The sequence below is a fragment of the Haemorhous mexicanus genome, chromosome 4 (assembly GCF_027477595.1).
Source record: "Haemorhous mexicanus isolate bHaeMex1 chromosome 4, bHaeMex1.pri, whole genome shotgun sequence".
In the NCBI taxonomy this organism is placed as follows: Eukaryota; Metazoa; Chordata; class Aves; order Passeriformes; family Fringillidae; genus Haemorhous; species Haemorhous mexicanus.
In genome coordinates, this window is record NC_082344.1 from 28,645,428 (window position 1) to 28,670,190 (window position 24,763).

A 24,763-nucleotide genomic window follows, 5' to 3' on the forward strand; every position below is an offset into this window, starting at 1 on the left:
ATGCTGATTAAAGCCTGTGGAAACCAAACAAGTGCTGTGAAAGCACAAAAAATGGCACAATTTAGGCAGATCTTAACCATTTTTTGCATCATTTACTTTTTCAAGAAGAGAGAGACCTGCGTCTATTTGCATAGATTTAGTCTGCACGAAATGCTGCTGAAGTCAGCTCTGTAGAAGTAAACACAAAGGTCTTTGTCAGAAACCCCAGGCACTTTCCTACAGGATAGAGCTAGCCAGCCCAGCACCTTTTCAAAGGCTGGGGAGAACGAGCTGCCTCGCAAAGGTACCGAAGCGACACTCTGCCACCAGCTGTTTTAGCAAGTTGTAAGGGCAAACTTTTATCTCTAGTGTACTTCTGAAATGTTTCACAGAAATTAAAGTAAAACCAAAACTCAGGGTACAACCTGTGATATGAAAAACAAATTACTCAGTGATGACCTGAACTTCCTAGAAATCACTTTGATCTGCATGAAATGCACCGGATTTGTCATCTTGCTGACCCTTTTTCACCAGCCTGCCTTTGCCAGGCAGGGGACAGATGCGGATTCAGCATCTCTTGGGCACTACTGATGAACGCAGCGCTTGCAGACCTTCTCCTGGGACCCCCTGGGGTGAAAGACACACCGGAGAGGGGGAGAGGGCCTGGCCGGAAAGCTAATGCTCTCCTAAAATCCTCCCGGGCCCCGCACGCGTCCCGGACGAGCCGAAGGAAAGCAACCTGTAGGCTGCCCTACTTGGCGCAGTGGTAAGTGGAGGGACCAGCTGGAGGGGCGGCCCCGGCGTCCGTCCGGCGCTCGGGACTCCGGGCGGTGTTTCGGCGGTGTGAAAGCCCAGAGCCGGTTCCCAGGGAGGCGATTTTGCATACTTTTACCTCTGCTCCCCGCAGCTGCCCAGCTGGAAGGGCTCCAGCTCCGCCGGTGAAAGGCGGCGAGCGGCGCACGGAGGGGATGGCAGCGGGGAGCTGTCCCCGCCGGCGGGGGCTGGCAGGCTGGGGGGGCACCAGCTCCGCTCCCGGGGCTGAGACTGGCAGCCAGACCTCCTTCTGCTGCTCCAGCTGTCGCGGGCACGACACCGTTTCTCCTGCGGCGAGCCACGAGCCCGTAGTTTGGGAACGGTGCCGCTAGTCCCGCTCGTCACGCACCGAGCCGCGGGGCTGCGGGCGCTCCCGGGAACGAGTGTCCTGCTCACCCCGCGCTGAGCAATCCCCGCTGGCAGCCCGGTGTCTGCGGGCACAGGGCTTCATTTTGGGGAAGCCTGAGGAGATTTTGTCAATTCACCCCCTCTCCCCCCTCCCCACACACACTTTTCTATCTTGGCTTTTCTTTTACTCTGTCATCCGGCCACCGCGCACTACAGAGCTGTACCCCCAAGCCTCGCGCAGCAGCCGAGGGAGAGCAGCCCGCCGCACAGCAGACGGGCTCCCGGGGCCGTGGGAAAGTGCCGCCGGCCCCCGGGAACGGGAGGGATGCGGCGTGGGGGGTGTCCCACGGGGGGTGGCGGGGGCTGGCGCATGGAGGGCGGTACCCTCCGCCCCGCCGCGTCCCGCGAACCCACCGGCGAAAGCAGAAAAGGCGGAGGGGTGCGAGAGGGCGGGGGTGGGAATCCCCAAAAGGCCGAAAGAGCGTCAGCAGCCGGGAAAAAAGCCCCGCGCGGTCGGGAACGGGGACGGCGCCGGTGACGGTGCTGGGGGCGCCCCCGCGCCGCGCGCTGGGGGGGGACCGGGGGGGAGCCGTGCCGCGCGCGCGGGGCGGTGCGCGGGGCGGGCGCCGACGTCAGGGCGCCGCGCGCATATTGATGCGGGGGCCCGGCCGCGCTCGCCAAGGAGCAGAAGGAAGCAAGATGGCGGCGCTGTAGGAGCGGGGAGCGCGGCGCCCGGGCTGTGCGTGCTGGATGTCGGCGAGGCTGAGGGACGCGGCAGAGGTCAGAGCGGGATCACCGCGCCGGCCGCCTTCCCCGCCCGGCACCGCCGGGAGGTGTCGCGGGGCAGCGCCGCGCCGCGCCGCCGGGGGTCGGCGAGGAGGGGGCGCCGCCGTGGGTCCCCCAACATGGCTGATTGACAGGGGCGGCGGGGGCGCCGCCGCCCCCTCCCCGCGGGGCCGGACCCAGGCTTCGCCTCGCCGCCCCTCCCCGCGCCTTTGTCTGCGGACGGGGGACGGCGGCCGGAGGCGCCCCGGCTTTGTGCCGCTCCCCGGCCCCGGGCGGACACAAAGGCGGGCGCAGCCCGGGGAGAAGGGAGAAGGGAGGGGGGCTTGCGGGGCCTGGGGAGGGCGAGGGGGTGGCGAGCGGACCGCGGTGCCGGGGGGCTCGGGAGGGAGAAGTGCGTGCGGGCGAGGTGGGGGCTCGGAGCGAGGCCTCCCGTTTTCCGTGCAATAATCCACACGCGTGTTTCGCCCGCGTTGCTAAACCTCGCCGTCGGGGCACAATGTGGCCACGGGATGAAAAGGAGAATCACTTTCCCGAGCGTGTTCCCCTAAAAGAACGCTTTCGGCGAGGTCAGGCTCGTTCCCCGCCAGATGACAGACAAGAGCAACAACCTCACCGCGCTTGAGTCGGACGCGCGGCAGCGAGCGCTCGCTCGCATCGCGGCGTTTATCGGCGTTAAATCACCCCCTTAGACACCAGCACTGATTCTCTTGCCTGGAGTTAAAGGGGGGCTTTTCGGCTCGCGGTCTGACTGTTGGAAATTCAGCAGACTCTTTTCTGCTAAGTAATTTTCCTTTTCGGAGTGAGGTGAAGGGAAAAGTGATGTGGTCTAGCGTGCTTTCATCGAAACGCTGCAGCCTAAGATCTCATCACAAGATTCGCTTTCCATGATGAGCGGCGTGCCAATGTGCAGGCTTTGAGCAGTGATCGGCAGCTCCGAATACATGTGCAGCAGCATTTTCTATTCTTCTTCTTCCTTTCAAAGTGAAGTTTAAGAGTTTCAGAGATGAGCAGATAACACTGTCCCTAGTGAAAGCAGGTCAGTGGGTGTTGTTTGTCGGCTAATGAGGCCGTTCCATTCGCGTGTTAATGGCAGGCTGACTTACTGCAGCGGGGGGTGAGAGCAGTCACACATTCACTTGTGTATCTGCGTGTGTATTCCACTGTAGCACTTAGGAGGCTGCAAAGTGCAAAACAGGACGTAGTTGCCGAAGATACTCAACAGGGAGATGTCAATGATCAATAGTCATGTCTAAACTGGAGTTACAGTGGGATCTGGCTGATGCTGTTAACTCTCTGAAACAATGTACCCATCTTGGATTTTATCCCGCAAAAAACCACCATTTGAAACCAATGGGAAAAAAAAAAAAATCTCTGTCGGGCAGTATTTTGTCTCTCTCTTGGAAAGCTTAGAATGACCCCTACCAGTGAAGTCAGAAAACATTTAAATCTAGAAGCCAGGGTGAAGGGAGGAGGGAAAAAAGGGAATGCAAAGCTGTGGAAAACAACAGTGTTTTGGTGGTAGTACTAAATTGCTGTTAATGTGAGATGAGGAACTCAAAAGTCATCTTTCAGTGGAAAGAGTTGTTACATTTTGGGAAGTGGCATTAAAAAACCCTTTGTGAATGCATTCAGGGAACTTCAGAAAGTGGTTTTGTATTGCCCATTCCAAACAAATCTTCAAAAGAAGACAAGGCTGAACAGGAGACCTGAATCTACAGAACTATCACTGTTGGTAGTAAGGTTTTTAATTAGAACTTTGTCATTGTGGTGATTCATTGTGGTGGCTTTTAGCCAGAAAAACTGATATTGTTTTTATATAGTGCACATGGTCTTAGAATTTGGCATGTCAGCATTGTTTAAAGAACAAGAAATGAGCACTTGTTGCGGAGTTATTGAGTTATTATGATGGACAGATTTCCAAGGTCTCTTGTTGGTACCAGTGCTGCACTGGGCAGCAGAAATACAAGGTTGTAAATGTTTTTGCTTTTGCATGTGGAATTGGGAGAATCTGTAGTTGCTGAAATGGACATTTCAGCTGCCAAAGTTGGATGGGACTATTCCTTCTTGCCCAAGCACTTCAGATGCTGCTGGCCTGTGTCCTCCACAGTGTTCTCTTAAATATTAACAACAGCCAGACAGCCCTAAAGAAAAGGGGGAAAAAATGCTCATCATATTTTGGAACAAGTCTGGTGCTTGAAAAAACATGAAGGTTAGGTTGGATTAATGTCACTGACTTGGTCAGGTTCACAGAGAGTGCTTCACTCCTAAGTTGCATGGACAGTAGTGTTTTTATCAGTGTGCCTAAGCAGTGACTTTAAATCCCTTGTTCCATTTAATTCCAAGTGGAAGATGTGTTTCGTGTTTCAACAGGAGCCAAGTAAGGTCCTTTTCAAAAAGCTGACAGTTGTCAAGGTAGAATTCCAGAAGAGCTGTCAAATTTGGCTGGTCACAGGGAGTGATCCCTCCACCTCTTTCATTGGGCTGCTGCACAGTAGCTCTAGGCATGGTAGCAGCATCTGCAAGCTAGCTTCACAACTGGAGCTTGAAAGTGGTAGAACAAAGTTGCCAAGTTTCAAGTAGAATTGGTGGTTATCTTGGAAACTGCACTGGAGAACACAACCACAAATTATTTTGGCAAATAATATACAGTATTTATTTAGTCCAGCTCTCTGATTGCTTTTAAGGCAGTCAGCCAGCAGCATTGAGTGTTGTGACATCATTTTGAAAGGCAATGTGCTGGTTCTGAAATGGAGTGGGATGTACTATGATTCATTATTTAAAAAAAAAGCTGTAGTCTGACAGAGATAAAGCATATGACTGCATCATGGCTGAAAGCCAAAAAGAGAATTGTATGAATCAATCACACTTGCAGCATTATTCCCATCCCTTACTTCATAAGGCAGTGAGTACCATCTTACTCATTCAGTGACATTCTGCAGCAGAAATATGCCTTTGAACACTGAACAAGTAACTACTAACAAGTTGCCATAGTTCCGGTTGCTACTTTATCATCACTGCTTACATGTTCAATTTGCATACCTTGTCCCAATAATCCTAGATAACAAAGCCTTACAAATGGAAAGTACCGTGAGTAATCATCCTCTCAGTCACCCATTGAAAAGAAATCATTTCTGCCTTACCTTAGGGTAGATAAGTTTGCTTTTAAAAAGATCTGTATGTGTGTGTATATATACATATACACACATATATATGGAAAATCACCCATTTTGCCAAGAAACTGCTCAATGGCTGGATGCAGAGATGGTGGGGTTAAGGAATAAAATTCTGACCCTCCAGCATCAGCTGGATTAATCCCAAGGACAGCCGATGACTGACCCAAAAAGGTTGTTTGGATTAAAATACTGGGAATGTGCCTTGCATTACATAGCAGGGTGGAAGAAGGTAGAGGAAAAACAAGGTCTGAGAAATAGAAAGAACAGCTAACTAATTTTACTCATGTATCTCACACTGTTCTTGAAATGAAGGAAAAAATATATCCTAACTTATAGGTGGATCAGAAAGAGTTTTCTACTAGTTTTTCCCAATAAAGAATTTTAAATCTGAGGTCACTTTAAAGACAATTGCCATGCTTTGAAAAACACTTTAACAAATAAAAGGCATAAAGATTTAGATTCCTGTCTGTCTTTTCAAGCAGGCTTGTTCATCTCTGTAAAACACCTTCCAGAATGCTGAATCATCTTAGTAACCTGAACAAAATTGAGGCTGTCTTTAAAAAGCAAAGTTTTCTGTGGAGGTCGGGATTTCAAGTTGGAGTGTTGTTGTTTTGTAGTATACATATGGCAAGAAATCCCAGAAGGATTATGCTTACAGACAAATAAAGGCTCGCAGTATTTGACCTAATTCTTTGTGTGTGTGTTTTTCCTCTTACTAAAACAAAAATAAAACATTAAATACAGGATGCATTTCTGTTGCAGTGCAGAAAGAAATAGGCTTGTTCAATGCTCAAGTTCAGCAAGAAAGGAAAATTCAGCATTTTAAGCCTAAGCAAGTACAAAGTTTTGTTAAACCACAACAGACAGCTATCTAAACACTCACCTGTCACTTTGAAACTAAGATAACCAGGAATAGCTCAATAACCAAATACCAGTGTCACAGTGAGCAGGTGAGTGTTTAGATGGCTAAGATAACCAGGAATAGCTCAATAACCAAATACCCCTTGGAAATGTCTTCTCCAGGTACAGGGCAGTATCATCTGCACTCTGATTAAATACTATGATGCAATTTAGACAACATGAAATAATCTTCACATGTTCTACAGCATTACCTCTAACCTCAAATATATTCCCCATGTTTTCCCAACATAGGAATATTGGTTTTACCAGGTATATGCACAGGGGAGGGAAGATTTAAAGGTTTAAGATGAATTTTTACAGCTGTATAAAGAACATCTTCAGCACTCTACATAAGCTACCCTGTCCTTAAACTCACATTTCAATGACTAAAGTTTAAACAACTCTTCTGCCTAATCTCCTTTCCAATAATGCATCAGCAGTCCAAGTGTGTGTTCCAGTGTCCTGGCGTGAGCTACTCTCAGTCACAATGTGTTGGGAAAGGATTTGGCTCCACTGCAGCGAAACCCCGGCTTACCAAGTGGGTAGGTTTAGGTCAGGACGATGACTCTCCATGTGGTTGCGTGCACGTGGTTTGAGTGTTTACAAACAGTGTCCCAGCATCCTCGGCAGCTGCCTTGACGCAGCCAGTGAGGACAGAGTTCTAGGAATGTCCCTAGCCCTCACGGACAGCAGAGGAGGGGGACAGAAATAAAAAAAATGCAGAGTTTTAAGAACTCATATCATAGTTTGGGTTTTGGCTGAGCTTTCTGCATCTGTGTTGCATTCTAGACCACTGGATCCTTTGCCGAATGCTGCTGTTTTTTCCCTCTGCACTTGAGCGCAGTCTGTGCTGTGCTGACGGGTTTGTCTGGAACAGACTGACCCGAAGTATGAGATGAGGGTTAAGGGAATTATTGCAAAGGTTTCAAATTATTTTTGTGCCTCTCCTCCCCTTTTAAAAATGTATAATTAATTCAAGTCCCAAAAGCTTTTATGGCAAAGCAGCTCTTTACATTATAAGAATCCCACTGGAAATGGTTATATATTTTTTCCTTAATTAAGCATGATTCACTGCCTGTTAGGATACTAGAACAATTCCCTTTTTAAAGAACAAGAAAGAAATTGTGAATCCCACTAACTTTATGAGTAAAATCAAATAGCTGAAGTCTTTATTACTTAATGAGACATGTTGACACAAAGAGGCGTTGCCATTACGAAAGCTTATACCTCTGCAAGGCAAGTTTTAGATCTCCATTAGATGTAAGAAGTTTGGTGGAAATTTCTGCATTTACCCAACCAAATGAATAATGCCACCAATCTGTTTCTCACAAAAAAAAAAAAAAAAAAAAAAAGGAGGGGGGAGAACTGGTGTTAGTTATTGGGGATTCCTTGCAGAGATAAAAAATTTTGTGATGCTGTGAAAATGCACTGTAGCTGCTCAGAAGCACCCAGCTGACAGCATGTTTCATGCTCTGGCCTGTGTACCTAAACCAAACCTGTCAGGCCAGTTCTGGTCTTCAAAGACACTTGAAGCCTCTGCCCTGCATGTGATGTAGGACCTCATTATCAGAGGTTCTAATGCTCCTTATCTGGTCCCATGCACATTTTTCAGACTTTCTTAGGCAGTTTTGCAGGAATCACTCAGAACATTGTGCAAAGCACATTACTTACTTAACAAGATGAATCCTAAGTTCTGTTTTCTCCTCATAGCGAGGAAGCAGTTGGTACAAATGCCTCTTCCATGTTCTGAATTTGTCTGGATGAGTCATGGTATTCACTGTAATGCAACAGAGTAGGAAGGCTATCACAGATCTTGTTATACACATGGCTTCTGCCAGCAGTTGTATGTCCACATTGGTTGCTCCCATTTTCTGTTGATGTCTATTACAACACTGTAATTTTGTAATTACATTGCAGTGGTGTCTTCTCATTTGCAGGATAAAATGATTTGTGTCATATCCTGAATCTGCTTCTGTTTCAGTAAGCTCTTTACCACTTTTCATTTTCTTTTCTGGCCGTTTTTTTTTTGACCCACAATTCCCATTACTCTTGCACTGTCTGGGCAGCAGAAGGTAGCAAGCTAGAGTAAAGCATGTGAGAGAATACGTGACAAAGGCATTTCTCAGTTTGTGCTGACTGTTCCTTCTCTTGCCACTTCTAGTGCTGTTAGAGAGATCAAAGGGTAAACATTAACCCTGGGCCTGATTCTGGAGGGGGAGTTTTGTCCTCATCTTCTGTGTCCTTTAGCATCTTTCCAGATTTGTCCCTTCGAATGAAAGACAACTGTTCATGCAACACTCACCCCCATTTCATGCCCCCAATGCTTTTTTTCATCTTTGTTTAATCTGTTTGTTCTTTCAGTGCTACTTCACTTGTGTTTGAAGTCACATTCTTTGAAGTTATAAAATTTTTATACTTGCCAAAGGACACAAAACTCTTTCAGCTCTTATGTAAGCAAAAAGGAGAAAAGAATGATTGCATACTTTCTCTTGTGTGCAAGTAGCATTGGACTCTCCTGCTCATGGTAAAATGAAGAAAAGGAATTGTTGCAGTAAAACAGGAGTTTCTACTGCTTTCCCAAAGTTAAAGACCATAGAAGTGAGGTATTTCCAGGAGGCTCCAAGTGCATGTACAGCTTAATAAAACAAATGCAATTTATCCCTAAAAGAGAACTTATGAAAGCTGGCAAATACATGGGACTCACCTCTTCCTGGGATATGGAGCAGTGGTGGTATGTGTATGCACATATTACAGATTTTAACATACTTTCTGCTTACCAAATTTCTGTTCCCTCTGCACTCCTTTTGCTTGTTTTTCTATTTAATTTCAAGTTTGTCTGCCCAAAAGAGCTCTGAAGTATTACTTAAATGGCACCACTAAAAATCAAAAACATGAAAGCTTCACAACCAGAAAGGGTCAGATTTAACACTTCTTTCATTTTATGTATCTAGTAGACATTTTGTGGGAAGGAAAATGTATGGTAGTATGTTTCCTATTCCATGCACAGGTAGTTGCAAATGTACACATAACATACCTAGAAGCAAGTGAAAATACAGACCAAATAGGGAAAAACACTCTTGATATTCATAAAGATGAAAACCACTCAAAGCAGAAAATCACAGCAGCCTATAGTTCACTATTGTTTCTATGGTGCTTTCCATACTTTACGTGGAACATTTGTTTTTCCTAAATAACTTCAGACCTGTACTTTTCTGCTTCCCTGTAATCCTTAATGCAGAGAAGCTTCTGTAGGTGTGAGAAAGCAGTAAGAAAACCAAGAACTCTGCTGATCTGTTTTCTTTCTATTACTCTGTGTACTGCCCGAGAAGTGAGAAACCAGGCAGGAAAAAACAGATTTCCATCTATTTTTCCACTGTGTCTATGTTGTACAGTTGACAATACATTAAGTATAGGCGGCTTTTTTTTCCCCAGTGTCAGCTGACTTATGATCCCGCAAACTGCCATTTTCACAAAGCCCTATTCATTTTTCTTGGGCTTGCCAAGCTATACCAGAGACACCTGGAGCAGTGAGGCACCTAGTCAGTCATATACTTTGTAGTACTGAAAAAAGAAAAAGAAAAGTAGGTCTTTTTGGTTTTTTTTTTTCCTGTTTTTTGTGGGGTCAGGGAGAAGAGATGGATGGAAAGACTACAGGTATAGAAGCTAAAAAACAAATTTTTACTGAGAAACCCCAACTTTTCAAAGCAGTTGCAAGTTAACGTGTATTTTGCTATAAAATGTAGACTCTAGCTGATGAATAAGAAGTTTTGCTTCTAGAAGAGTGGGTCTAGCTACTAACAGAATAGCTGCTTTTTCTTGAAACAGTGAGCTGGTTAGAGATACTTTGTTGGACAAGCTGGAGCATGAGTCTAATTCAGGATGGCAACTCTGATGCTTCTAAACATAAGGAGAGTGGATAGAGTGAAATTAATTATTGCACATTAGGAGGCACCTCATATCCCAGCCATGAAACAGAATCCCACTGTGCTTGGGGCTGTACAAACATGAGCCATTTTTGTTCTGTCTTACTATTTAATTCCGTAAAAGAGGCAGAGAAAAGGGGTCTGGCAGCACACAAGGGTCCAGAGTGTTAGTAGCTCCCTTTCAAAAACCTAAATATTTGCAGTAAATAAAGCAAAGCTGCTATTAGTGCCTGCTTTCTCTGTGTGTGTGTGTGATAGAAGTTCCTAAGCAGAACTGCTGCAGCCTTTTCCCCAGGGTGCTGATGTTAATGAGCAGGCAAAACACGCAAAGAAGGAGATAAAGGGTATAAAATTAATAAGCAACAACTGAGAGCCAAAGCACACAGAGATCATGCAATGTGGTACAAACCCTGCTGGAGTCATTCATTTCTGTGCCTTTTTTTTCTTAACCCTAGAAGACCTACAGGAAAGCTGTGGTATAGCTGGGAACTGAACCCATATCTCCTAAACCCCAGTGCTTTACCCTCCTTCCTGCTCATTCAGAAGTTTACTGATCGTTTTCTCTGCTTACTAAGATAACAGAAGTATCAATTTTAAGAAACAGAAACTAGACGCTTTTCACTTTTTTTTAGAATTTGGTTTTCAGTAGCATTTTCTGTTGACTGACAACATGTTCTGGTTTTGCTGCACAAACTTTCGGACCTCTAAATCAGCAGTGCTTATCCAAAACAACTCAGCAAATTAAATAAATCTCCTCAGGGAAAAGGATGACTTTTTGCTTTTTGGCACTGTTTAAACCCTCCACTCCAATTGAGAAAGGATGCAGAGAAGAATGTTATCTCCATTTTACTGGCACTGTAGGTGTCTCTATGTACCTCCAAACAAATAATTAAAATGACAATAATTAAAAATAGTAGGTTGTGTCAGTTAATCACAGTGTGTGAAACAGTTATGACATTTCTATAAGTAGGTACCCCAGTTAACTCCCTTTAATACCCTTGATCCTCCTATTCATTCAGGCAGGATTTCCCACAGTCTGCAAGCCATTCATGTACATCAGCTCCAATCTACCACACAATTCCCATTTGATCTGTTTTATCAATTAAAGGTTTGTCAGGGGCCAAGATCCTTCATGTTGCCATCACACTTGGTAGCAGATCTCAAAGAAGGGAAAAATACCAAAATAAAAACAGTTTTAATTTGTTGTTAGAAATCTCTCTGCTGGAGATGGGATGCACAAGCCTGCATTGACCTGACATTAACCATAGCAGCATTCATAGCTTTCTGTTCAAGAGTCCACCTTCTTCTCCTCCACCTGAATTGGAGATGGTAATCTTTAATGTCTCTGGCCTTTGAGAATTCCTTTGCTGTGGATCATAGGCATAGCTCGGCCTGCCTGGTTACATAGTGCATTTAACCAACCACCCTATTTAACTTCAGCACATTCATGGACTTGTGATACAATCCATGATGAACTGCCTTTGGAAATAAAATCCAATAGGTAATTTAGCTCATGCAGCATCTCTGGATGCTGGCAGATGCAGCTGACCATGAAGGACAGATGGATTTTTCCCTGCCATGTTTAGAGACACAATACCACTGCAAACACGTTGGAAAAGATGGAGCGGAGCATTCAGACTTGCCTCCCGCAGCTGCTCCTCTCCCCACAGCAGTTTGGAGGTTCAGCCAGCCCAGCCCCACGTGGCACATGTGCACATGGCCACGCTGTTTACAAACACCCTCCTGGGTGTCCCCAGGCACCGCTGGGTGCCACACTGCAGCTTGTGAGAGCTCCTGGTTTTCACCCACGGTCTTGGCAGCTTGTAGCAGTCATGGCTGAAGGCAGGGCTGTGATGGGCTGTGAAGCCTGCTAGCTTGTTCAGGTTTACTCATTTTACATTTAAGCAATATTCAGGCCAGGGGTTTAGAGCAAGGTTGTCCACAGTGAGTCAAAAATAGAAACATCATTGCTCGATAGCGTAGTAGCACTGGAGAGCGCTAGCTAGATGTACACACAACAGTGAGGAAGGTACTTTTCTGCTTTCCAGAAACACTGCTAAGGAATTGGGTAACATTTACAGTAGGGCAGGATTTCAAAAAGCCCGTGGAAACTAATGGACACTTTCAGTTTTTTCGTTTCCCACTAACAAACCAGGGACCAATTCTTGTCCAGGTTTAAGAGATGGGGCTCAAAAAACCACAAATAATTTGGAGCAGCTAGTATTTCAACCCAGAGTTGCATTGTCACTCAGAGAAGACTGCCTTAGTTCTGCTTTGTTTTAGCAGGCCACTGGCATACAGTAAGAAAGAGGTTTGAACAGCTGTGTGTTGCAATGTTAAATGGCCTCCTATAGCTAAGGAACAAAAAGACAAAGCCTGTTTCTTTCCAGCTGCTCAGCTAAAATTGCATTCACTTACTTTTGCTACTCTCCTCACCAGTTCAGAGTTCAAGGACTCATATATCTACCGTACCTTGAGTTCAGATAACAAGATATAGCTACATGGAGGGAAACAAACAGAAAAGTTCCCATTCTTCAAAGACGAGAACTTTTTCTGTACTCGTTCCCCTGTTTTGTTTCGGGGTGTGCACAGTTTATTTTTCTCCTTTTGTTTTACTCTCCCTCCCCGCACCCCCTCCCGCTCACCCTCTGCTGCGAGCACACCCTCTTCCAGCCGCCTCTCTAGCTTGCCTGGCCGAGAAGTGCAGACTCAGCAGAGACTGGTAACACTTTAACTCTTTGTCCTATTCTCAGCTCCCCCAGGAAAGGACAAAGCAAATGAGACTTACAGCTGCGCTTGAAACAGAGCCCCTACAATGGAGAGGGACGTTGACCACAGACTGTTCCCCCTGTCACATGTTTTGGTTTTTTTTCCTTGAAGCATATAAAGTGTGTGGCCAGCGTGAGATGAAACTTTGCATAGGTTTGGGTGGCTCAATCTGCTTATTTCTCATTAAGAGGAAATTAAAGACTCGTGACTTTTGTTTGTACTGGCCATATCACGCAACTTCTACTGATAAACAGAAATAATTTGGGAGCTACTTCCTCAAATGCCTGAAACATGCTCTTAATTTCATCAGTGCAAAGCCAGCAAAAAGCTATTACAGACACAGAAGTCTCTGTTACTTGTCTTTGAAGTCATTTTGGAAACTTTGGCAATGTGCCCTTATACAGTTCTTCTCCCTAAGAGTCACACTTTTGCATTGTGTTCTGGGACCATGTGGGTTCCAATTTTAGAGACTTAGGGCAGAAAGGAGTCCCATTTTTCTTAAGAACAATTCAGAACTGCCATTTGCTTACACTGACAGACTAACCTGCGGGGCCACCATCAACACTAGCACACATCCACGTGTGGCACATACAGGAAAAAGGTTCCCACTTGCCCTTCAAACACCCCGCCGTGGTGGCTCCCAGAGCTGCGCGGGGTGTGCGCCAGCCGGGGCGCTGGCGCTGGTTGGCTTAGCGACATCACACCGGCGCCAAGCTTTACCTCTTGGCTTTGGCACTCCAGGTCATGCTGGTGTCTCGCCACGTGCTTACGCGCACATGGCAGCAGTGTTTACAAACATGACCCCAGAACTCTTACAGGCAGTTATGAAAGAGGCAGCAAATGCCATATCCCGCGCGCCAGGCTGACCTAGATTGCCAGAGCTGGGAATGAATAGCGAGGCGCTCGTACCCACACAAGGCTCTGAGAGACGTTCAAAGCAGATGATTTTGCTCCCAAACTGTTTTGAAGTGTCATTGCCACCATGAGAGCGTTTTCCACCATAAACTAAAAATAGCTACTATTAACTAGCTGGAGCGGCGGGTAAGTGATTCAGCAGCTCAGGGATAGAAGTGACTGTGTTCTTCAGCACGCTAACTGAACTGTTTCTGCAGTGAACTAACTCAGCACGTAAAATTCTCACAACGGGAAGGAAATGCAAAGCTGGATTACTTTGGCTAAAAGAAAAGAACACTGCACGATCATGTAGTTCCTGATTGACAGTTCCTTTTTTATTCTTTTATTAACACTTGCACTCAGGCACTAATGAATGCTTTGTAGTCAGGCTGTGACCATACATTTAGGAAAAAGATGCCTTAGTAATTTCAAATTAAACACTTCCATCTACAAAACGTGAATACCGCTATATGGCTGATTTGGTTTTTTGACATGGGCCTTAAGAAAAAAAAGCATAGCAGAAATGCTGCTTCAGCAAGCTAAGCACTGAGTGTTCACCTGTCAAATGTCCATGTTCTATCTTCACACATATATTTTTTACAGTACACATCTACTGAAAAAAAAGAAAGCATTCCTTCCTCATTGTTGAAGCTCTTAAAAGAAGTTTGTATTGTATGCCAAAGTACTGCAAAGCAGCTTGCTTTCTAGAAGTTAGCAGTTTACAGTAGAGTGGAGTACATGATCCAACAATTAATTTTTGACAGATTCTAGAATTCTTGAAGTTGTCTCAGAAATACACGTATGTGGAGGAAGACAGGTACTATAACTGTGAGTGATTGCTGAAGATAATCAGAGTTTTCTTGAAAAAGCTGTGAAATGAGCAAAAACAACCCATCCTTGTTAAAAATCACTTCCAGTTTTCACTTTTGGAATTGAAGAATTTAATCTCAGCTTTGCAAAAGCCTCCTAAATGATGAAAAATTCTTTTCCTCCTCCCAAATAGAAAGTTTGACTTTTCAGAAGCAGATGAGATGGTAAAAAGATGGTAGTTCTATTGTAATACGTCACAGTGTTTGTAGATATCATCATGATAAAGCCTGTAGGAAAGACACACTATGAGCTTCTCCATGCCTCTTCTGCAATACAGTTCAATCCCACGACTGAATAAAATTTTTCTAGGTATAGATGTCATCTTTTCCAACCATACCCATGTCAGCTCTACATTAGAGTTGTCCAAATTCCTGCAAAGTTTCTTTGTTATGTAAGCAAAATGAAACAAGAGAGGGTGACACGTGTTCACTCTGGCTTGGTCACTAGCTCATTTAATGTGGTCTCTGATAGCTCTAACCTGAGCTAGGGAGCTGCTCTGCAGGTCAGCCCCTGACCCATTGTCAGTTTTGTCCAGTCTCCTAACTATTTTTAATCTTGTATTTAGAATGTGAGCAAATGTATTCGGTCAGTTATTGTTATCTTTTCACTGCTGAATGTTCATTACAATGTTCATTACACTATATATAATAGACCTAGAAATAAGAATGGAAGTACTGAAAATAGGTCACTCCTGTGTTCCTATTTTAAGAGCTCTTTGCAGCATTTCTCCTCTCTGAGGAATCCACCTTACTGTGAAACGGTACAAGTATGGGCAGAGTGGGAGAATGGAGAATTAGAGCCTTAGTGTAAAGTCATCCCTTAATGTATATAGCTTTCCTCTTGTGTACATCATTGTACATCCTCTGGAGCCTTTCTTCAGAAACCCTAAAGCACTTTTTAAATTGTTCTGAATCAGAGGGTACTGAGGTTTACAAGGACTGGATTATTGGTATTTATGATGTCTGTGGGCTTTACCAGTACATTTAATTTAACCAGTGTAATGACTATACAGATACACAAATTCTGTCTGGTGAATCTCTTACTCAGAGAATGTTCTTAATGTTTATAATATTTTCTTACACTATATGAAGAACTTTTAGTCACCCAATGAAGAGAATATAAGGGAAGAAGTGCTGCTTATGATGAAATTTATTTTATTGAATGCTTTTAGCAGGGGGCAGGAGGTAATGGAAAAGTGTAAGATTACCATTGTATGCTACAGGGTGAATACTGCCATTGTGTCAGTTTAGATGAGTATCTCAAAATAAATACAGACTCTCTCATGGGTTTGTCCTCTAGGTAAAAAAGCAGTGGAAATCTTGTTTAACAAGTTCAGCAAAAGACACACCTAAAGTTTAATTACATCCTCAGATGCACAGGTACAAGTCTTACTAAAGAGTTTTACTCAACTCCCAAAGAACAGACTTAGGAATTTTGATTTTTCTTATACTTAGATGGATTGATCTATAGTCGTGACAGTGCACAGTTTGGGGAAGAAAATCCTTTGGAATAATAAACAACTATTCCCAGCCACAGCTCTCTCTACCACCTAGGTATGTGGGAGAGAGAAAGAGTTTATTTTCCAGTTCATATTTTTCAGTCAATACTCCTCTTTCACCACCACTCTGAAAAGCCAATCTACAAAAGAAAAACAGGGGAAGATGGAGAAGAAATGAAATGATGCTTCTGGTATTTACCTGAGGGTTCTGTATTAATGTCTCTTGGAGTTGGGAATTTTGGATAGGATCTGAATTGCACATCAATTGTGGTCCAAAAGTTGAAGCACTGAATGAGGCAGTGAGAGGACTTCCTGACCTAGGAGGTAGACAGATGGGTCAAATTGTTCCTGTCTCTCTTATTAGTAAGAATAATTAGTAACCATCTTAGCAGAAGATGGTTCCTTAACAGACAAACTGCTTATTGGTTTTGTGCAGAGAGAATAAAATGTACAGAATACCTGCTGGACAGCACATTAAGTTTCACTAACAACTGCCTGCAGCACTCAAAGGCAAGGTGGAAACATGCAACGGGCCTCCTAAATACATCTTCAGCATAAACCACTGGCAGAAAGTGTTTCCCATCACCCTACTTAAAAACATAATAAGTCCTGTAAATTCAAGAGTCACAAGAACTATACTATGTGAATAAGAGAACAAAACCAATGAAAGGAACAAGGAGCATTTCAGATTTTTTATAGTACTGGGGAAGAATGCCTGGAGATGTTCTTAGGAAAGCAAGAAAATACCCCCTTACAAGTGAGTTTAAAAAAACAAAAGATGGCTGAGCCAAACCAGCAATGGCTCTTCTGCATATTCACAGGATTAAACCAGTGAGGTGCTGAGGTTTCTTCCCGTGTCTTTCAGTCCTACAAGAAACAATACTGTGCTTTGCCCACCAGCCTGACTTTGGCCATGGCCAACCTTCAAAGCTTCAAAATATGACAAAAGCCTATTTCTAGTAGGGAAGTTATATATCAATGAAACAAAGCGGCTGCATATATTTAACAGCCAAGCTGCAGAAACCCTGATTCATTAGTTCAATAGAGATACACCAGAAGCAACAAAATCAGACCTTCTCTTATACTCATCTTTCACTATCCTTGCAGCCTTTTAATTTTTTTTATCTTTGATTTTTTATCCTTGCTGCAGGTCCACAAATGTGGAGTGTGGTTGTCTCAAGAATAGCAATTTCATGAAACTCCATGCAAAAGAATATCATGCTTCAGTGTAAAGTTTTGATGTGGACAATTTGGGTTAGTTTAATTTTGAGGGGAAAAGTGGTTGGTATCTTTTCTTTGTGAACTCCTTTTTGGCCTATCCAAACTTGCTTGCACACTTATCCAGGATAATTCTCATCAGGATGTACTAAACAGCCTTTCCCTGTACCAGTGCACAGCAGTAAGAAAGATGGACAAGCTGCTCCTAAAACTTGTATGAAATAGTCATGGAAGGACCATTTGATCCATCTTCTCCCAAGTCAGCCAAATCATAAAACTCGCACTTTTGATAAATAGATGGATAATCTGCTCTAGAAGACCTCTGCTAATAGAGATTCTGCTGCTACTAGAGATTCTATACTCTTCCAGGTCTTCTCATTTTGATGAACATGGTTGCCTTTTGGACAGATAAAACATTCCAGCTGAAGCCCTGCCAAGGCTTAAGAAGAAAAGTAACCTAATGTCTGACAAAACCACAAAAAAGAGCCTGAGCATAAATTGTCCTTTTTCTCAAAAATGTTGACATAACTGCTCAGCTTGATGTTCGCTCTAACTCCAGGAACTCCTGTTCCTCATTCAGTGTTTTTGCTCATTATTGTTCCTGCCTTGAGACATTGCCCTCAAGCTACCAATACAAGAAACACCCTAAGAACTTCAGAAAAAAAGCTAGTGTGTGAAACAGAGAAGTTGGTGTCATCAAAGAGGAGGAACTGCACAGTGGGGGGATCTTAAGTAATTACACATTTTTGTGAAGGTCTGGTGATCCATCAGAATGTGCATTTCTTGGCCAAGGACCATGCCTGTGTTATCTGAGCACACGGCTGCTTTTCTCCGCATGATGTAAGGAGTTCTCTGCCATAGAAGAAGATCTGGACTATACAATGAGCAGCTTAAGTGTAGGCACTTGCTCAATGTGGCAGTAGAGAGAAGTGGGAAAAACAGATGAACACAGTACTTAAACTTAGCAGTATGAATGGCTTTGTTAAGCTGTAGTAAATGAAGACAGAAACATGTTTCAGAGGATGCAAAACACTGCTAAATATTTGTCTTGAGCTATAGTGCCAGAGGTATATGGTTTGACAATGGGAAGATCTGACTTCTCCTCCTCTTTCTTGTTCCAATGGGATTTTCAGATGAAATTTGCAAATTATGAGTGTTCCCATGTATTCTGACTCCAAATACAATAGCTTGTGCTGGGTCAGGGCCTCAAAACAAGCAGCAAGAATGAGGGAGCAAGAAGTAAAGCACAGTGAAAGTAACTCTGGAGTATGAGCTAGATAACATACACTCAAGACAGAGAAGGGCTCTGAGGTGCTACCTTTGGCTTGCTAGCACAATTTGAAGAAAGCCAGTATTTAAAGAAGGTAGCAGCCAGCTTATTTCAAGTTGCTGAAAGGAAACAAAGACAGTGGATGTGCTTAATCTAAAGACCTTGCCATCACAGCCTGTCACTTAAGCAGGTTCCTTTGTAAGTAGCAGACATTTTTGTGAATTAGGGCCATGTCGAGGCTTCTGCTCCTTAAGGATACAGGGAGTTTAAGTCTCATGGTTTTGGCTATCAGCTGGAGGTTGGCTGAATGTATTACTGAGTGATTATACATTTCTCTGAGGCATTTGCCCTTTAGCAGACCGTGATAAAAGCAGACAGTTGTTTGCTTCAGTGTGGCACTTCTCAGCTGCTGCTGGCTGTTTCCCTGTGTGCTCCTTCCTCTAAAGACTTCACCACAGTATGCCTGAGAGTACTGCTGCAAAAACAGGGTCCAGAAAATCTCTTATCAGGAACATGTACAGACTGTCCGCCTACCCCAAGAAGCTATTTTCTTCATTTGTTCTTTTTTGCAACATCCCAGAAAGTTGTAGTTTATGTCACCAGCAGCAAGTGTGGCCACTTTCACAGTTCTTTGTAAAGCGGTGGCACAAACTGTTAAATTATCTAAAAAGAGCAAATAAGTGTTGGGTTTTTTCAAAGATTAGATTGAAGGAACAGGAAAAATATCTCTCCTTTAGTTCTTTCCTTTTGTTTCTAGTTTTAATATTTAATGAACATGTGATATCGTTTTAAGCTAGTCCTGATGTCTTGTGAAGTTAGTATTTAAAGCAGATGGCTGCAGTGCTTTAATAAGGTGGTTACTATAGAAACACAGCACTGTGAAAGCAAGAGTTACTGTAATGCACGGGTCCCTCACTAAACATTTTAAAGACTCCTGATCTACATGTAGCAGGCCCAAAGAATACTAACCAAGAAATGGAAAAGAGAGATAATACGCCTGGAGTATTTACTTCAGCTGGGGTCCACTTAAACTTAGCTGGATAGCTAACATTTTTGTGGCTTGCTAAAGAGCTGCTTGCAACAACATGAAACATGCAAAGAGAGATAAGCACAAATATTGATGGAGGAGATGACTGTGGGCAGGAGACAGATCGTTTCAGTTATCTTTTTTTAGAAGGCATGTTGGACTCAAACATTAATACAAACAAATTGAAAAATGCAAAACACCCCCAGACAGCTAGCTAATACACCCAAATATTTACTTCATAATCCTTGGGTTTTTTGTTTAGTTCATCCTTGCATACCTAATGTTGCCTATCAGCACACTTGTTGCAGCCTAATACATGGGGAAGGACACATCATGTGCTTTCAAGGATTTGGGCTTTTTATTACTGCCTCTGGTTTTCTTTCTTTTGCCAAAATTGTTTTAACCTGAAAGTACCTAAATTCTTCTGCGTGTGCCAAAGCATTTTACAGGCTATGGCACAGACTTTAGAAATCCTTTTAAAATGGTAATTATATATATGAATATGATTTGAACTAAATCAGGACATTCAAGGGGAATGCAAATGGCAGTCCTTTTGGAAGGGTTACAGGTTCTGTATTCAGAACTGAGCAGGAAAGTGCTACCTCATCTGATTGTGTCCTTCCCTCCAGGGAATTTACAAGTCGTTTTCAGCAGTCTCAGAGGGTGAGTACATGGAGATATTGGTTGGAGAACTGTAGAGACTATGAAGCAAAGAAGGTTTCAAAGCAACACTGGATGTAAAGATAGCACTTGTGAGAAATAAACATCCTTTCATACAATCTGGACATCCTGCAGAAACTCCTGTCTTGCACTATAGTCAGCAACAGTGCTGACCTGGACAAGGTTCAGAGGGAACTGGAAACAACCAAGGCCTTTTCTTTTGTTTCTTTCTATTCTCCTAAACTCAGCAGGTATTTGTGCTTGCATGTTTATTGCTTCCATCCATACCTTAAAGCACCTCAACTGGGCAGGTTCAGTTGCAGGGTTTGCCTCTGTTAGGGAGCTGAACATCATTTTAAAACCAAGAAGGGAAAAAAACCCTGTGAGAAACACTCAACTAATAGGGTTTTCCTCTACCCTGAGACTTAGATTCTTTCATCAGTTCCTGTTTCTGTATGGTCATATCTGATTCTTTTATGGGCTTTTTCTATGACTTAAAACTTTCAGAGAAGGAAAACCACATGTGATCTAAAACACCTCTCACTTTTCTGCCTTGTCACTGTGACCCTCGCCACTGTCATCCTCTACACCAGTCAAGGTACATCTTACCTACTTTGCTCTGTCCTTTAGTTTCTTTCCTTCCAAACATCCCCGTTGTATACCCCATCTCACTTATGAGGCTTAGCCTGCCTCATTGCTCTTTATTTCTCTGTATTTTGCTCTTCATTGCTCTGTATTTCTCTCATGCCTGTGAAGTATTACTGTGAGCAGCACTGCCCACATCTTTGCAAGTTTAGCAAGTCTAGAAGTCAGAGGTATTCCCTGCTCTACTTTACATACTGTCTGCTTTGGTTTTGATGTATTTACAGTGCAGCAGTAGAGCTACAGACAGATACTCAGAAACAGGTATCAAGCCCTTATCATGATGCCCACTGTTTAAATAATCCTTCAGTACAGATTCACTCTCTGAGGATGATGAAGCTCACCCTCAGACTATCTCCACGTGCACTTACAGGTACATTAAACACACAGGCACAGCACACAAAACCAGAGATCTCTGTCTATATTTTCATAACAGGAATATTTTTAGGCATGACGGATACTATGAAGGAACTCTGCCCGGCTACCCTCAGGATAGATGGGCAGGCTATTTTAGGTTATTACATTGCAGCTCTTAAAAAAGAAAGCTTTGTAACTAGCAGGCAAAAACTCAGGGAAATTTGTCCCTCAGACACCAACAAAAGGAGCTCTAGGGGAATGGGTAGCCCTGTGGCCTGTGTGTAGATTTAGCCCTGGACCCATTTGGTGGCCTCAGGAGGACTTGAGTGATCCATGATCACCTGTTTCCAGTTCTGGCCTTTGTCTGCTGCTCCATGTAGGATTGTAGTCCCTGTACTGAAAAACTTTTTCCCCCCTTTCATTAAAAAGAACATGAGTGCTTTTCCACAGTGGTGATTATTTAATCTCACAAATAATGTCACTGACTGCAGTGAGATCACATGTGAGAACTTGCATCCATGGAAGAACTCTATAGTCCTTTGGGAAGAACAATATAACAATGAGGGAAGCCAAAAGGACATCTTATATCCTTCCAGTATCTAACAGGAGGCCCCCTAGCTCAGCAGATGCATGAAGACATGCCTGTGGTACATAAATAGCACATATATATTTTTTCTGTATAATTTCTTGATTATTTTTAAGTGCAAATACTGGGTAGAGGTGCAAAGCTTGGAAGTATATTGAGTGAGATGGTGTGAAGTTGGGAAAATCCTACACCCTAGGCCTTAAAGTTTTGCTTTTATGGTAGAATATGAGTCAGAAGAGGCAGAAAGCTCTTTGTAGGAAGATAACAATAGGGAAAAAACCCAACAAACCCATGCTTACTATGGCTTGCAATAGAAACATTCTGTCACTTGTCTGTGGTGGCAGTGGCTTATCTTTCACACAAGCAGAAGCAGAAAAAAGTCTGGTGATCACAGCCTCTGGGAGATTATCTCACAGCACTATTTGGGTTAGTCCTAAAGGGCTGGAAACCTTTTACATTGATGCAGTCATAATTAAATGTGATCCAATTGCATTTGCGGAATTAACTAATCATCGGTATGAGTAAGGGGCTCACAAGTCAGCCAGAAGTTACTGTGGGAAAACCTCTGTGGGTTAAACTGAAAGCTCTTGAGAAATGTTGATATTTAAATGGCAAACACAGTAGCTCAAGAACACGGGGAATAAGCAACTCTGCTTCTAACATTTCCTGGCATATGACAGTTTTGAAAAGGCGTTTACTCTAAACAAAATTCTCAGTCTCACGTATGTTCATAGCTTTAATTAGACCAAGCATAGATGGAAATTCACAGTCTGCTTAACCTATTTAAATCTCTCTGATATGTTCCCTTTGACACCTGTTTGAAATAAAGTGTGAGTGGAAAGAATAACCTCATGGTGCTCTTTCAGGCTTTTATTGCACAAGATAGGTGGGTTTTGTCTGCCTGAGTTGTCTTAGTTCGTTAATACTTAGAGTATTTTTTAGTAGACAACTAGGATCTGTGTGTGGAGAATGCTTGGTGGTGGGTGCAGCAGGAAACTGCAAGGAGCAGGCTACAAGAGGATACTGTAACCTAAGTAGCGTGAAGACTCCACTGGCTAAGTCTCATAAATGGCCACGATCATGTGCAACTAATACATAATCCTGTCCCAGTTCTGCCTGTAAATTATATTTTCTTCAGTAAAACTACATTGTTCATTCTTTCAAATGCACAAATGTGAATGTTACAAACTAAGGGAGGGGGTTACTGCTGGTCAGCAGGAGATACCTTCATGGGTTAAAGTATGAATATCAAGTCTCTATATGTGATTTTACATTAGCTTTTCAAAATATTCTGTGTATGCCAGAGGGGATGTTAGGTCTGTTTAATTTTGAAGAAAACATATGTAAAGGGGCTGAAGATCCTTACTACAAAATAAAAAAATCACTATTGTGTGGTAAATTTAAAGTAGCAGCTGACAGATGCCAGCATCATAAGGATTACACAGCTGTACCCACCACACCTACCAGCCTGACGGAGGAGACCACAACCCGCAAACTATGTTCTGAATTATAGGGGTTGCATATGTGCTGACACTCTTTTTAAACCAAAATTCTAAAAAGACCTTCTCACAAGAAGATGTAGCCACATAAGAAGACTCTTGATTTATTAAAAAAAAAAAGAAAAAGGTATGCTCTGTGAAAGTCCCCGCCACACCCCCATTAAAATGGTGCTTTTTTGAACTTCATTCTAAACTCACTGAAGTGAGTGAAACAAATCTAATTTCAGTGATCTTGGGATCATATCTTTAAGTTTAATTAAACAAATACTGACCAAGTTCCCAGGTGTAAGGCTACGAAGAACTACATCAACTTTTCATTAGAAAGCTTTCATGAAATTCCCATCAAACTGAATTGTATTTCTAATGAGCTCACCAACCTTTGGGATCAAAGTTCCTGATGATTTATATTTTAGCAGCAAGCTTGCCTGAACACTTGAGTATTCTGAGGTTTTTGCCTGCTGACTTCTCCCCTTCTCCCTCCCCCTTATTTACTCTGTTCTTCTCCTATCAGTATGTGCCACTGTACTGTACACGGTGCAGTTACATTAGCATTTATCTGATGGAGTTGGAAGCCTAGATCTTTCTCTGTAACTTTTGTGAGCCAAACTTTAAAAGCTTCTCCTTCTCCTCCCCCTCCCAGATCCCTGCAGGGAAGAAGCAATATGAACAAGAACACGCACAGATCTCTCAAGAATACAAATTATGTTCTGAACAGAAAGTTGGCTCATGCATGTCAATTACTTGTTATAAAGAATAAAACATTCACCTATAGTTAACCTTTAGAGGGAATGGAAAACACAAAGTTATTGCTAGCTATATGCTTTTTACTGAAGTGGCAACTGGCAGAATGAACTGTGAAGGGGGAAAAAAAAGTTACTCTAGAGGATTCTGGGAGAATAATTTTGAGGCAGCAGAGAGAAAGTCTTGCAGCAAAGGACAAAATTGATTTGTTGCCAGGGTGTGCAGCATGGGAAGAAGAGACGTGCTCAGCAGTGGTGCTTAATTGTCCTTTTTATACTCATTGCACTGTGTGTAGTCAGGAGGTAAAAAAAAAAGAAAGCCCAATCCTGAGTTAAATAATGGAAAGGCAGAGGAGTTCAGCTTGCCTGATCCAATGGACCTGCTTAAGCTCCTTGCTTATGTGTGTTACTAAAACACCTGTGGTCACTAGAAGATGTGCCATGAATTATTTAACATGCCTTTTTCTGGTGTATCTGTTAGTGGGTGCCTTTTCAAAATGCTTTTGCTTTTTCATTTTTGCCCTCTATCGCATGTTCTCAAAGCAGTAGCATCTTCAGGAGAAGACTGCATTGGCATGTAGTGGCACAGCTGTAAGCCTGTCACTCTCATTAGACAGGATCAGCATACTCCGTGACTTAATAATGTAAATATATGGAAAAGTATAATTAGTATGGTAGAAGGAATAGAAATTGCTTGGCCAGAGTGAAAGTATCAGAGCTGATGGACAAGGTAGTGAGTAACAAACCTACTGAGAAACAACGTGCTGAAATCAAATAAACTTTTTTTATGAAGATGCAAAACCACAATTAG

General features: G+C 43.1%; 1 protein-coding gene across 2 annotated transcripts in view; it reads left to right on the forward strand.

Moving 5' to 3' along the window:
- The first annotated feature begins 1,776 nt into the window (after window positions 1-1,776).
- The window catches only part of TET2 (tet methylcytosine dioxygenase 2), a 71,427-nt gene continuing 48,440 nt past the window's right edge, over window positions 1,777-24,763 (forward strand). For both annotated transcript variants that reach the window (XM_059844205.1, XM_059844206.1), the window contains exon 1: window positions 1,777-1,920. In XM_059844205.1, the coding sequence (XP_059700188.1) occupies window positions 1,891-1,920 (30 nt within the window). In that variant the 5' untranslated portion in view covers window positions 1,777-1,890. The remainder of the gene's footprint in view (window positions 1,921-24,763) is intronic.